Genomic DNA, 16,482 nt, shown 5'->3' with positions numbered 1-16,482 from the left:
CTTACAGTAGATTAATTTATACTTATAGTGTGTAATGTCCCCTTTTGTTAATAACTTCTTTAACTCATTGTTCATCTGCTTTGATCTGGGCCTGGGACAGCGTTGCTTCAAATTAATTTCAAGAAGTAAATGTACTTCTTTGAATGGTTTCCCTATAGCACTTGTGCTCATTCAAATTGCCATCTATTCCCACTGAAAAGAATTCAATTAATACACAAGGTCATCATAATTTCCTTTGTGAAAATTAAAACCTTTTACTCTTGACAACAGTTATCTCTTTAAATGTATCCTACATTATAGGACACATTTAATACATGATGATACTACCTATTAATAGCTCCTTATGCAAGTTTTCAGTATCACAGGAATCCTTCATAAAAATGAGGTAAACGGTATTTTTCTCCTATGTGGCATAACATATCTTGATATAAGAAGCACTCATTTAATCAATCAAGAAATATACTGCTGCTATGAAAGTGCCCTACCAATAAGTCCCACTCCATTTGTATAAATTGTCCTTTTATTCATAACACTCATTTCGTCTGTAGCATACTTACCCTGTGTTTGTTTTCCTTTCACTTATCTTGGCAGTTCTCGTCTATAGGATTTATGGTATTGTTCTTAAAATGTGTAGTTGTAACTACCTAAATAGCATCAGCAGCTATTCTTGCACCTCTTCAATTTGAGTGTATCCCATCGCTACAAAAACAGTCCTTTCTCTCAACAAGTGCAAACTGTGCTCAGATAAATTTGAACCCATGATTGCGCAATCTTTCTAGGCTGGAGATCATTGAGAAGGCTTGGGCCATATAGTCTCTCATACCATGGCTGGACAATATTCCACTCTTTCACATTGAGTCCTAGTCAGCTTTCTCTGTGTCACCTCAAAATTATAATGTGAAATCTTGTATTGTTTATGTTAATATTATTAGTACTTGCATATATTACAGTGCCATCATCATCACACACAGATGATGATGACACTGTAATATTTGAATCACACAGAATTATAACCTCCTATAAAACCAGTGCCTATATGTCCCTGCAGCTAGATGCGTGAAAGTAAACTTACTTTAATTTAAATTTAAGAAATTTTACTTCATCATTTAAACTCTATATGATCAAATTTTAAGATGTTCTGAAATGGTTATAAATGCTCATAAAGCTCAAATTCTTATACAGTAACCCTCGATTTAACGGACTAATAGGGGAGAAGGGGTGTCCGTTAATGCCGAAAGTCTGTTAAATCGAATGTAACCTGGGGGGGGGCATTTTTTATTGTTCTTAATGTAAAAAAAAAAAAAAAAAAAAAAAAAAAAGCTTTAATACAATGTACAGTACTGTACAATATAAAATTATTAAATTATAATGAAGAATATGTAATATTTGCTCACCTTTTTGACAGTGTAGTTGAAGAATATTTTGCCGTGACCATAGTGGTAGTAGTACAGTAGTTGTTATTCAGTATCTGAAGGTAGAGGTGAAGGGGAATCCTCAGCTTCAGATTCTTCTGAAATGTTCACAAATGGAGGCACTGGTGTCATCTGTTTGCTTTTAGACAGTTGAGATGTACAAGCAGTTTGAGGTGAAATAGGAGTGGGAGTCGGTGAAGTTTGCTTAAAGAAAGCATCCGGCTTCAGTTGTTTGCCACTCTGATGTTTCTTAATAATGATCACCCCGAACTGCCGAAAATGTTCATAGTAAGGGACAATTTCAGGGTCAGAAGATGTCCCTATGTAGTGGATGGTGATGTCCATGAGATTTCTCATTTCAGACAGTGTAGGCTGTGCTGGTGTAATTTGCTTTTCCTCGATGTCTTCTTCTTCCCCTGCCTTGCCATATTGAACCTAGTCCACAATTTCTTCTTCAGTGAGGACTTGGTAGCCATGATCACCTTCATCATTTTCAAGCCATTTCAGAACATCATCTTCAGTTGTTTCCTGGTTGCCAGCATTTACAAGGGTGCGCTGAAAGTCATTTGCCTCAAATCCAAATCTGGTTCAATATTGTACAACTTCTTCCAATCATTTGCCAAAGTTGTAGTCTTCATCTCTTTCCAAGCAGCTACAAAGTTAAAGAGCGCAGACGTAATGTTGTTGGCTCGTAGATTCTGAAGTGTCCTGGCTCCTCTTTTCTTCATCCTCCAACACAACCATTACTTCTTCCAAAAAGTTCTTATACAGCCTCTTGCAGGCTGCAATTATTCCCTGGTCCATTGGCTGAATAACTGAAGTTGTGTTAGGAGCAAAAAAAGACTAATTCTGCCATCCTTACTAACTAACTAAGATGAGCAGGGGCATTGTGAAGAAGCAACAATACCTTTACATTATTGGGGGAAATTTTCAGAACATCTGTCTGGAAGTGCCTCACATTAGGGACAAAGTGGTTGAAGAACCAGTCAGAAAAAATCTCTGAAGTAAACCATGCATTGTTTGAGCTGGTGTAAATAACAGGCAACTGATTCATAATGTCTTTAAGAGTGTGTGGTTTCTTTGATTATCAAAACAATAATGGAAATAGGTAATTATTATTAATTTTTAATTAATAACACTGAAGTTTTGTATAACCTAAAAAAAATATGGTTGAGATTAATATGTACATTACTGTATTATTATTTGTCCGGTCCGTTAAATCGAGGGTTTACTGTATATGTTGAATGATAATTTTTGTAGAACATTTTTAAAAAATAGGTGTGATTATATATGAAATAAAGATAAATAAAATAATTAAGGTAATAAAACTGTTTAAAAAATTGTGGAAGCAATAATTTTTAAATATTGGTGTAGTGAACTAAGAAGATTTTTGGGCTAGTGCCTAAACTACGGAAAGCTTCACTAAACGGACAAGTTAGTGCAGTTGCATCATATTAGTACATAGTGCACCACCGAAGTAGGTGAAATTGCATCGTTTTTGTTATATCTCATATTGTGAATGCCTTCACAACGAGTTGCCCTGATATCGCAAATAAGCAATGCTTATTTGCGATATCAGGGCAACTGATATCACAAATAAGCAATGCTTCACTAGTGGAGAAGACTAATGTTACTTTATATACATAATGTACATTACATTATGTATATAAAGTAACATTAGTCTTCTCCACTAGTGAAGCATTGCTTATTTGAGGTAGTGCAATATCAGGGAAACTCGTTGTGAAGGCATTCACAATATGAGATATAACAAAAACGATGCAATTTCACCTAGTTCAGTGGTTCACTATGTACTAATATGATGCAGTTGCACTAACTTGCCCGTTTAGTGGTATAATGAACTTAATATTTTAAAAATGATTTATTATTTATAATAATCTACATTACACATATTTATGTATAATAGTGTCCATATAATAATATTCTGAAAATATACTGAATTATTAATTCTTGTAGGAATGTTTAGACATGAAGGTGAAAAGCTGTACAATGACTACATTAGCAACCAAGCTTGGGTTTCTCTTAGGACATGTCTTTTCTCTGATCTTTCTCCTTTTGCTGTTTTACCAACTGATCCACAGACATGGAACCATCACCTTCATGTATCAGAGGTATGAAGATATTGGATACAGATTAAATTTAGAAGTAAATACAGTGGAACTTCTATTTAACGAATTTCTCTATATTATGAATTTTTTCACAAAACATTGCATCTTGAAACGAAATTACATATAAAATTAATCCCATATAGCAAAGTTTTAGTCTCTCCATAACGAATTTTTAAAAAAATTAGCAAAAGCATTTATGAAGATTTTCAAGCATTTACTGCTAAACAACCGCTCAGATATACTGCCTCCTTCTCTCCAAAATTACGCATCAGCATCTGGAATTAATCATCCTTTTAGTGAACACTTGTGGCCATTGACTCCCGTAGGAGGGTCTTTGTATCATTTTTGTTACAGTAATAAAACCAAATGGGTTTCTTAAAAGTGGTCATAAACTTTACAATAAATAGGGTAGATTTGTAAATTGATGTTGGCTAAGGGGAAAACGAAATTCGCTGCGGTAAACCTTTAGCATGCTGCGGCGGCAATACATAGAATGCTACCATAGTCAGTTTTTAGTAACGCCTACTGAGTGACATTTGCTTCTCACTTCAACTGTACCACATGACCTTCCTGTCAATCATTATATGATATGTTGGTTCTCATCTAACTGGACTTCCAGTAAATGGTTTCGTGAATTTTTTTTTTTTTTTTTTTTTTTTAATTTCGTTCTCTTAGAACAATTTGTCATCAATTACATAGGTATATGCTCTTGTATTTTTTTTTCTGAAAAGTAACATACAGCATACACTAACCATAAATTTTCTTTCGTGTATATATGAATGAAAGCAGAATAAAAGAAATTCAGTCGTATATTTCTTCAAAGTGATTGATAGGAAAGGTCACGTGATACTGTTGAATTGGCAAGCGAACCTCATTGAGTAGGCGATACTAACAATTCACTATATGGCCAGTGCAGCGAAGTTTGCAGTGTACGTATCGGCAAGAGCTGCAGTAGAGTAATTTTTACAGTTGCGGAAACAATTTCAAAGAGAAAGTGTTTAAGTATTAATGATAAAGCAAAGATTCTTCATGATATTGACCAGGGTTTTAAGAAAAAAGATATTTCGGCGAAATATGGCATACCTGCAAGCAGTTTATCTACAATTTTAAAAAATCGAGAATCAATTTTAAATGCAATTGAAGGAGGAGCAGACAAGAAGCAAATTAAGTTGTGTATATACGAAGATGTTGATAAAGCTGTTCTAAAATGGGTGCAAATGATATGTGAAAAGATATACCAACATAGGGCCCAATAATTAAGCAACAAGCTCTGAAATTTGCACAGTCCCTTGGACATACAGAATTTAATTCGAGCACTGGGTGGTTAGATAAATTTAAGAAGCACCACAGAATTGTGTAAAAGGTTATTTGTGGAGAAAGTGTTAATGTAAGTGAAGAAGATTGCAACAGTTGGAGGAACAACACCTTAAAGAAGATTTTGGAAAAATATAAACCTAAGGATGTTTTTTCTGATGAAATAGGTTTATTCTTTAAATGTTTACCGAATTGAACACTTGCTTTTAAGGATGATAAATGTTTTGGCGGAAAGCAAAGAAAGAATCACTGTGCTAGTTGGAGCAAATATGACAGGAAGTGAAAAATTAAGACTTTTAGTCATCGGAAAATCAAAAAAACCCAAGATGTTTTAGAGGCACAAAATCTTTGGAAGTTGACTACACCTTTAATAAAAAAGCATGGATGACAAGTGATATTTTTGAAGAATGGATATTAAAACTAGACAAGTGTATAACAAAAGAAAAAAGGAAAATCATGTTGGTAACTGACAACTGTCCGGCACATCCTGCCAGTATTTCTGCCAAACTTAAAAGTGTGAAGTTGTTGTTTTTACCAACAAACGTGACGTCAAAACTCCAGCCGATGGACCAAGGCATTATTAAAAATTTTAAATTTCATTATCGAAAGAGAATAATAATGAAGATTTTCAATGCGTTATCAGAAAATAGAAACTTGGAGGTTACAATTAACCTTAGAGATTGCATCTCTGAACTGGCAAAAGTTTGGACAAACGATGTTCACTGAATACCCTATTCAAAATTGTTTTTCGAAAGCAGGATTTGCATTGAATACAGAAGTCAAACAACAACTGGACGAACAAGATGAATTGCCCCTTTCACAACTGAAAAACTTTTGGACATTATTAGAATTGTCCGGAAACATTGAAAATGAAATAACACTGGATAGTTATGTTTATGTAGATCAAGATCTGACTACAACAGAACATCCAAATGAAGATGAAATACAGCTGAACAGTGTTAGACGTGACCATGATCACGAAGAAATTAACGATGACGCTGAAGACGCATAAAAACCACCCGTAGAAAAGCCAACTTGTGAAGAAATGATTCACGTATGGATCTGCAGTTTTGTGAAAATGTTCCTGATAATGTTTTTAATGCTCTGAACAAACGAGGTTTTCTTTGAGAATCAGACATTTTTTAATTATACTGTGCAAACGAAAATTACAGATTTTTTTAATTTGTGATACATACCGGCGAAAATTGTGTAAACATAATTTAAATAAGTGTTTTTGAAATAAAATACATTAAAAATAAATGTAGATTCATTTTCATTTTCTAATTAGATAACAATTTCTAATAAAAAAGATATTCTCTGTATAATGAATTTTTTTCATTGAATTTATCGAATTCATTATAGGGAAGTTCAACTGTATTTTATTTGCTTTACTTGGTCATGGTCTAAAGCTGGGGAGAAACAAATATTTGTATATGTTTATATTTGTGCGTGTCTTCAAGCCTCATTTGAGGCTTGAAGACACATACAAATATAAAATGAATAGTGGGTGCAGTGTGAATTGTGAACAGTTGTGTGAATTAGGTACTCTTAATTGTTGCTGGATGTTTTAAACATGGTTTTCAATAAATGAAATTAAAATCTAACCTTTTAAATATTAGCAGGAGCATGCAGACAAGTAGAAAGAAATATTCGAATTGTAGTTATTAAACCATTTCTAAAAGTGATGTAATGTAATGTAAATCACTGAATGCAGTTAGATGCATCTCAGTGTTCAGGATCACACCAAGATACATGAAGGACTAGTCTAAAGCTTAAGTGTTTTATTAACCCTTCACTATTAACCCCTCAATGGTCTTTAAGATCCTTATGGTTTCTTCTACTCAGTCCACACAGATGAAATTCGCAATACCTTTTCAACAAATCAAAGGAAAAAAATCAAAAAATGTTTTCTTTGATTTCTTCATTAAATTCCAGAAATCTCTGTTAGTTATTGCGCCAAGAGGAAAATGCAGGATTAGGTTAAGCCTCTTCTGAATGATTATATGCATATGATAAAAAATAAACACACCAATATAAAATTAGCAGCATTTCTTGCATCCATTTATTGAAGCATGTGCTCTTTGTTTTATAGCAGTGCCTTCAATTATTTGGCTTTGCATCATGGAAGTGTGGCTGGTATTCATATTTTGAAGCATGCAGGTTTCTCAGTTGACATTTCACTTCTTGTCAGTCAAGATGATAAGGGAGACAATATTCAAAACTATTTGGACAAGAAAGTGATAAAATGTCAAAAGTGCTGCAGAGGATGTTTTATTTTCAAAAAATAATTAAAAATGTGTTTTTAATATAAAAATGGATTTTTCTAAATGTGTTCATAACAGAAATAAAGGTAGCATCAAAAGGTGAACAATTTTGAATTATTCCTTGCTGATTTTTAAGGTTATAAATGGGGTAACTTTTTAACCCATTTAACTGAGTGCATATATACCTCAAAAAGTATTCACCAATTCAACTGACTGTTTGGTGAATCCTTTTTGAGGTTTATGTGCACTTGCCTTCCCTCTTTAAAACATGCTGTTTGATACCTACAGCACACTGTAGTGTGCCATGGGCACTGATCCAGTATGCTTTTAACTACTATACTATGCTATGCATGCTTGTCAAGTTGTATACAGGTGACCCCCGCTTAACGCTGATAATTCGTTCCTGAAAAACAGAGCGCTAAGCAACCACCATATTCCTATAATGTAACATATGTATTTGTGAGTCACGTCTATGCCATAGGATATTTCCTAATCAATAATAAATGGTAGCAAAATGAAGCACAAATGTCGGTCAAAATATTTAATATTAAAAATTTGTACATATAAGATATTCTCCATTACACACGTATATAATTAAATGGTAAGTAACTACATTACTTATCAAAATTAAACTTAAAATGCCAATTAAAATCATGAATTTATTAATCCGATGGCCCCGGGCTGTCGAGTTTTCATAACTTTGGTCGATTTTGGGTTGTACTCTGCCTGTCTTCTTAGTAAACTAAAAGGGGTTTTACTTTAAAATCCCCACAGCATTACCACCCAACAATAAAGTCAACCGATCCTTCGCCACTTTGAAGCATGGCATGTTTTTTTTCTTTCTTCTTCTTTCGATATGAAACTTCTTTTAGGCATTCGTTTCCAAAAAAGTCTTGTTTCATCTATATTAAAAACTTGTTGAGAAGTTTAACACCACTCTTCAATAATTTTTAGTAGTTCTTTTTTGAAAGTTTTGGCTCCTTCTTGATCTGCACTTGTGGCTTCTCCCTGGATTTTAAATCTATCTTACCAGCCCTTACTAGATTTAAATGGTTCCATGTTTTTTTTTTTTTTTTTTTATTTATTTAAGTGAGCTTTCTTCAGATCATATAGGCTAATCTCTTTCTCTTTAATATTTAACTAAATGGAATTGTGTGTTGGATATTATCTTCAATAATAAAATTATTTGGAAGTCTCTCTATTTCAATTATAATAGCCGGCCTAGTTGCTTGCAGTGGAACAGCTGTCTTTCCTGCTGCTAAAATTAATTCTTTATTTTTTATAATTGTTCTTACAGTTGAATCTTCCAGTCCTAAATTATTGCACATATCCACTTGTCGTTGAACGGAATTGATTTGCTTCAAAACGTATAATTTAATTTCCAAATTCAGTATTTTTCTTACCTTAGTAGGCTTCGTACCATGTCCAGACATTGTTCCTTTTTAATTCTTATCCACCATTATTAATCTTCGAAAATGTAACTGAATTGCATTAATTATGATACAATGTTTTGACTAAACTGGCCGTTACGGATAATGTCTAACACTGTACTGAGTGATGACTACACTTCGAATAAATGCATATAACGCAAATATTACAAGCAATATATGTGATCATTTTTTAAAATGTTGATCTCGGAACTACGTAACAAGCCCCACCATAGTGCAATTAAATTAGCATGGGAAAAAATTTCGCAAGTCAGCGTGGGAAACTTTGTTATTCATTTTCAAGCTATCGACTACATCAGATGAAATGTTTTCATTAAACATGCCAAAAAATCAATCTGTATGCTGGTAAAAGAGCATTATAGTGAGTTGTGACAGTGTTAGAGTGAGATATGGGTTATAATATAAGAACAGCATAGAGCGAACTGCATTATAACAAGGGCCTGCTGTATTTTCTGAGAGGTCAGTTCTGTGTTTGTTCAAAACCATGTTTGCACCAGCAAAATTATTTGTTATTGTATTTACAGTATGTAAATTAATGAAATTATGGGTGAGAAAAGAAATAATTGTTGTTTCTATGTAAGGTGAATGGTCTGGAAAGACTCAATAAAGGCGAGTCTCTGAAAAAAAAAATGCTGTTGAATTAAGTGTGATAGAGACAACTGTAAACGAGTGGGAAAAAATTCATAGGAAAGCTATCAAGATTTTGTACTCAGCAAACCTTGTGAAACAAGGTTTGTTGAGTACAAAAGTTGGAGATAATAGACAATGCATCAGAAAAAAATTTCAAGAAAAACTACAATAGGACAGAACAGGTTTAAATTATAAGATGTTATCTTCAAAAATGATGGCAAAAAAAAACAGAGCCTACCTCACCAGGACAGAAAGAATCCAAAGGGAGAATTGTGATAACCAACTGCAACAGTCAACTAGATTCACAAATTGCCGCCAAACACCATTTTTATTTATTTATTTTTGCAATTTTTTTATAAATCGAAAGTTTCAAATTGTCAGACAAAATTTATCGGCACCATACTGTGCTATGTATGTGCATTGTTCACGTGATTTAGGACAATCTGAACTAATTAAGCGCATTCGTATCAGAGACGAGAATCTTTCTCGTCTCAAAGTAACCACTCATGGATGCAGAGGTCCATGCGGTGAAGCATTCAGTTGGTTGTTGTTTGTGCTATTTACAAGTGTTGGAAATTTATTACGCTAACATTTTTTTTTATTAATTTTACTATTAATAAATTAAATAATAATAATAGTGATAGCCGTGTGCAGTTTTCCAATCGTGTTATAAAGTTTTTAATTTAATAGAATAAAGACATGCCATGTCTGGTGAAAGTAGTTAATTGAATCCTAGTGCAATATTCGGAGGATAGAATCTGATGAAAGCCACCCTAATGTGTGTAGGGCTATGAATATGCCTCCATATTCTATTACTACAACTATGAAGAATGCCAATCAAATAAAACAATCGATGCAAAGTGGTATGTTAAATCTTTGGTGCCCGGAACCTGTGATTTCCGATTGACTCCATTATATAAAGAGTTCCATTTGAGCCTCTCTCCCCAGGAACCTGACCCTGACGTAAATCAAGGGCTACCTGTATTTAAATTGGAAAATTTTCTATGAATAATATCTAATTTCTTTCCTTGGTTACACAAGGAGGAGGGAAAAAAATTTCAGTTCTATACTTGTATGCATATAAGGGAACCAGTGCCAAATATTAAAAAATGCATGTAATAATTTGCTTATGTCCCTCTGTCCAGAATGCTCTATGAACTTAGTAATAGTAATAGAGGCATGTGATGCAAGAAAGCAAGAATATGAACTCATGTAGCATCAACCAAAAAAAATTCACACAACCATTCCCTGTAAATGTTTGTCTAGTTCCTCCTTGAATTTATTTAAGCTATCAACTTCTACAACAACAGATGGAAGTTTGTTCCAGCAATTAACCACACACTAAGGGCAAATTTCCACACATCTATTTTACAACTGTCTTTCCTCAATTTGAATTTATGCCCCTTAGGTTCATAATCTGAGCAAGTGAAAGAATCCCATCAGAATTCAGCATGCTCAACCCATTCAAGGCTTTATACACCTCAATCAGATCACCTAGCAGGTGCCTAGTCTCCAGCCGGTGCAATTTGCAGAACTTAAACCTCTCTTGGTAAGAGGATCCCTTCATTCCCCTCACCAATCTCGTTGCCCTTCTCTATACATGCTCAGTGCAAATTGACATATTTTCTAAAATGAGGACTCCAGACCTGTACGCAATACTCAAGGTGTGACCTGACCATTGCCTTATACAAAGGGATAATCACTTCCTTTTCCCTGCTAGCAAAATTCCTGTATATCATTGACAAAACCCCATGACCTGCTCTTGCAGCCTGTCTGCATTGCTCAGAAAACTTCATATTTGACTCCACAATTACTCCCAAGTCTTTTTCATTTTCTACCACCCTAAGTATAGTACCACACAGTTGGTACGTTCTTCTGGAGTTAATTCTATCCATATGCAGTACTCTGCATTTGTCGATGTTAAACTTCAGTTGCCACTTCTCAGCCCATTTGCCCAACTTATCTAGATCCTCTTGCAGGATCTAGATCATTAACAACCCTGCCAACTTTGTATCATCTGCAAATTTCAACACTAAGCATGATATACCTTCGTCAATATTATTTATTATTATTAGCTATATGGTGCAAGGAAGCCTGATGCTTATGCTGCACCAGCCAGAAAAAAAATTCCCAAGTTACCCTGAGAGAGAGAGAGAGAGAGAGAAGAGAACAGAAGAGAATCACCAAGAAAGAAAAGAATGATGATATCCATCTCAGGACCCTAGGTGTGCCAAGCCCATACTCACCAGATATGAGCCCCTGGGGTTTTTATCATTGATAAATATACAAAACAACAGTGGGCTCAACACTGAACCCTGTGGAACTCCACTAATAACATTAGTCCACAAAGAGCAGTGCCCATTGATTACCAACCTCTGTCTTCTCCCACTCAATCTCCCTTTTATCCATTGTAGCAACTTACCCTTAATACCATTCTGCTCCAATTTGTACAGTAGTCTTCCATGTGCAACAGTGACAAAAGCTTTCCTGAAAGCCAAGTATATGATATCAAAATTAGTTTTTGCATCCAGTTCCTTTGTAACCACATCATAGTATCCAATCAAATTTGTCAGACAAGACTTTCCCTTAACAAACCCATGCTGTGTCTGAATTATTGCTACAGTCTTGTCTAGGTGATCCTGCAATGCATCTTTAACCAGTGACTCCATTATTTTACCCGAAACAGAAGTTAAACTAACTACATTGTAATTACTCGTGTCACCCTTCGATCCCCCCCCTTTGTGAATTCGGGATACATTGGCACATCTCCAGTCCGTGGGGACCTCCCCTGAGTCCAAGGATGCTCTTATAGTTATGGCTAAGGGTTTGCTTAGTTCCTTTGCTGCCTCCTTTAATATAACTGGATAGATCCCATCCACCCCAGGTGACTTTCTTATGTTTAATTTCAACAATTTCTCCTCCACTTTGCTCTCAGTTATTACAAAATCATTAAGCACCCTGCTACAATTTGATAACCTTCTGGCATTTTCCTTCCTTAATCCTCATGTGTGAATGTAGATGCAACATACCCATTCAGTTTGTTTGCTATCAGATCAGGATCATCAACAGTCGAACCATTGATATCAAGTGAACCAATCTGATTCATCCCCTTTCTTTTGGAGTTTATATAAATAAAGAAATCCTTGCTGTTTTTCTTAGCATCCATTGCCAAAGATTTCTCATAATCTGCCTTCGCTTGCCTAATCTCCCTTGTGACTTTATTACAGACTAGCTTATATCTGCCATAGGCTTCTGTGTAACCTGATAATTTATATTCGTTGCATGCATTTTTCTTCTCTGCCACGAGTCGCATTAGTTCATCTGACATCCACTTGGGCCTAAACCTTAAACAGTATTTCTTAGTTGGGACAAAAAGCCTAGTAGCTTCCACAATTAATTCCTTGAATGCTTCCCACTTAGAATTTGCTGTTGGTAACATCATCATTTGGTCCCACTGTACAGAATTTAAAAACTGTCTGAGACACTGTAGTCACCTTTACAGAAGCAAAAACCCTTTCCTTTACTTCTGATGGCAATTATATCTTTAAGTAAATCCCACATCACTACACTTGATCACTGCCACCTAGTGGTTCCTTTATCTGCAAATTCTTAATACACAATTGATCACTGCTGATAACCAGATCAAGAGTATTACCATCTCTGGTTGCCTCTTGAACATGCTGCTGCAGAAAACAATCATCCAATAAATCCACAAAAGTCTTGCTAGTGTGCGAGTGACCAACCACAAGTTCCAGTCAATATCTGGGAAGTTAAAATCCCCCATTATAAGACATTCTGATTTACTAGCCTTCTCTGTTTCTCTGTACAATTGTTTGTTGTACTTATTTGAGTCATTAGGCCTATAACACACTCCTCGTATTTTTGCTTTCCCAGTGTAATTTTTATATATCACCTGGTTTTGGCGCATTATAGCCTTAGTTGCTAATGCGCCAATAAAACCCAACAACCAACCAACCTTTCCCAGTGCTTATGTCACACCACACTGACTCAACATTGCACTGTCCATCTATGTCAACTGGATGCACTTTCTTTGATTTTTGTTTTTCTTAATTAACAGCATAACCCCTCTTCCCTTCCTATCCTTTCTGTACACATTGTACTCCCAAAATTTCAATTCTGCATTCCTAATATCTGTGTGACACCACGTCACTGATATCCCAACAATATCCACCCTTGATGTCTTAACCAGCACTTCAAATTCATCAAATTTATTTACCCTACTTCTAGTATTGGTATACATGCACCTATTCTTATTCTTACTTACCCTAACACATCCCATATATTTATTTGCTTCGTGACTGCCATCAGTCCCTGAAATCCCCAGCACCCCTCACTCCAGGCCACTGCTTATTCTAATAGAATTAGTGCAAGAATCACCTTCACCTCTGCTTGCGACTACTTTTAATCTTTTAGTCTGTGAATCCCACCAACCTAGTAATTTTCCAACCCATCTAACACTGCCTCGATAGCATGAGCAAATATTCTTGCACCCTTTCTATTTAAGTGTATCCCATCCCTGTAGAAGCAGTCTCTCCTGTTAACAAGCACAGACCACGCTGAAAAAAATTCTATCCCATGAGCCTTTCGCAATCCCTCCATGGCCGAATTGATTGGCAAGGCCCTTATCATGTGCTTGCTCCTATCGTGTCTTGGCGGAATTGCAGAACTTGAATAACTCAGACTAAACAAGCTTTTGACTGTTCTATTTAGCTTTAAAATGTGGGGGGGGGGGGGGGTGGATTCAGAATGATTTTCATATCCCAAGAATTCATCATAGTATTCTCCCAAACCTTGCCAAATACTTTAAAGAGAAGACAGTTTCTTAGCTTTTGTCATCACAATCAACAAATCTCGGGTGAGACTTTCAACAAAGATGCTGTTTTTGACAACTTTACTTAGCAGTTTTCAGGTCCATATAATTTTGGTGCAATAACTGTAATTTTTTAAAGGACAATGTAGTCATACATGTGAAAATTATCAAATTGCATTTTTACCCAAGTCCATCACACTGATGCCTTAGCAGTGAAGGGAGATGAGGGAAAGGTTTTTGTAATTACTTCAATATTAATCTTTGCTTCTTTGAATGGTTTTGGTGAAATATTCCCCATGGGTATTCTAGTGAAGACATATTTTCCTTTATAGACAAAATAATACAAGAAGCTTAAACTTTATAGATATTTAACTCTTCATTAATGTTTCTTTGACTAGTAATTTATATTCTATATGTAACAGTAAACAGATATTTTCTTCAGCAAAAACTTATATTTTGACTCTTTTCACAGAGAATTACATTCATTTCTTCTGGGATGTTCAAGTCTTCATATAGATAATAAAATTAAAAAAATTAGGGCTACATTGACCAATATAGCATTAGAATGTCACTTTAAGTACAATCTTTTTGTTTTCTTTATTAAAATACTTATAAATTCATACTATAGCCCATTTCTTTGAAAACAAAACTAAAGATTTTTATTAGTGCGTAATCTGCCATTTTTTATGTTACAACACATTTGTCATAATAAGTATTGTACTGCTTTAATCAAGTTAAATTTTATGAATGGAAATAATTACAAATTCTTTTACAGTGTAACTTAAGATAAAATTGTCATCATAAACATGTATATATTTTATAATAAGCTTTTCTCTCTCTCTCTCTCTTTATATATATATTACAGATAGTAATCCAGGCACTCCTTCAGTTTCCAGACCTAAAAAATGTTGATGCTTGTTTCCAAAGTTATTTGTTACAGTTATTTGTAAGTATTTTTAAAACTGATGTTTACTTGTAAGAACATTTTTACTCAAAATTTAAGATATGGATGATTATTAACACTTTCACTGCCAACTTTTCCTATGACCTTTCTGACCCAGGATTGAGTTGATCTAAATTGAAAAAAGGGCAGAGACATTTTTGGGCTTTCTTCTCACTATGACTGAATTTATCAGCCTCTGATGAAGGTTGGTTGACAAAAATATCCAGTTTGTCTTCTGCAAAATCATAAGAAAAAGTTCTAAAATTAGGGTGGTTTCCCCTACAAGTGGATTAAAAATTCAAAGCTGCATATTTGCATGAGGAAGCAGTGAACATGTTAATATTAAAATTAGTCATTCTCCATTCTTTATCTTTCCAATGAACTGCTACACTTCTTTTCTGGTTTTAATTAGATACATAATTCATTCATATAATCTTTAGCTGTAAATTATACAACTAAAGAAAGTTCCTTGAAAAAGTTAGTGCTAATTTTTTAAGGCCGCAAGACAATTATTCATTTTATTCAGAAATAACTAAAAGTGCCTACCTCATAGTACTATGTCACCTTTTTCTTTTTTCCATACAAATTGTATGGGGGGAAAAAATAATAATTGCCAGATTGCGATGCTGCTTATTTGTCCAATTTTAATGAAATTTATGATGGCTCAACAAATCTTTCTAAAAGAACTAAACAAAATTTCATCACGATCTGTCCACTGAGAGTAGAGTTGTTACATGCGGACAGACAAACATAGTGAAGACAATAGGGGTGGGGGGATGTGCGTGTGTGTGTGTGCACCTAATAATACACTAAATCCACCATATTTTCATTAAAAAAATTTTTCACTGTTGTTCAGTATGACTAATAACATTGTTATATGATTATGATAGTGTTCTTACATACTGGGGAAGATACATAAAACATCATTAAGAAGCAAGTGTCAAATTAGTTGTAACACAGACAAGCCATAGCATAATGCTGCTTATATGGCCATAGGTTGAACATCCCTGGTTTAAAGTGTTTAGTTTCATAAGAGGACTACTTCAAAAGAAACAAAGTTATTTTTTGTCAAGTTATACTCCATGACAGATCTAATACTACTGTTGCAGTCTATCAGAGAGGTGAAATGTAGTTGTCACTATGCTAGATAATAATGGTTTGTATAAATTCTGCATCTGCTGTGGCAGATTAGAAGCAAAATCAGTTTAAGTAACACTTCAGTGAGACAATTTATACGAAGAGAAGAATATTGAAAGTTTTACACTCAATGTGAATAAAATTATAAAAAGATCAGGCATGTCAAACATGCGGCCCTTTGCAAGCACACCTGCGGCCCGCACAAAGGACACTATAGCAATTTGCAAAATCTGTTAATTGAAGTAATTTAGGTAATTTAGAATTTTGAATATCGTGCGCGGCTGCCTTACGACAAGAATTCTAGCATTCTTGCCAATTTATTGGTGTAGGAACCTGGTCCTGATCCGAATTCCACGGCCCACAAGTGGAAAAGGTTC

At 34.6% G+C, this 16,482-nt stretch overlaps 1 protein-coding gene across 2 annotated transcripts in view; it reads left to right on the top strand.

The window, feature by feature from the left end:
- LOC150090964 (testis-expressed protein 10-like) overlaps positions 1 to 16,482 on the top strand; it is an 89,657-nt gene that overhangs the window by 56,942 nt on the left and 16,233 nt on the right. For both annotated transcript variants that reach the window (XM_090380889.1, XM_090380886.1), the window contains 2 exons: positions 3,387 to 3,541; positions 14,891 to 14,971. In XM_090380889.1, coding sequence (XP_090237015.1) covers positions 3,387 to 3,541; positions 14,891 to 14,971 — 236 coding nt within the window. The remainder of the gene's footprint in view (positions 1 to 3,386; positions 3,542 to 14,890; positions 14,972 to 16,482) is intronic.

Source organism: Mastigoproctus giganteus, chromosome 1 (assembly GCF_048544385.1).
Source record: "Mastigoproctus giganteus isolate SK-2022 chromosome 1, ASM4854438v1, whole genome shotgun sequence".
Lineage (NCBI taxonomy): Eukaryota > Metazoa > Arthropoda > Arachnida > Uropygi > Thelyphonidae > Mastigoproctus > Mastigoproctus giganteus.
This window is presented reverse-complemented; position numbering and strand designations above follow the sequence as displayed.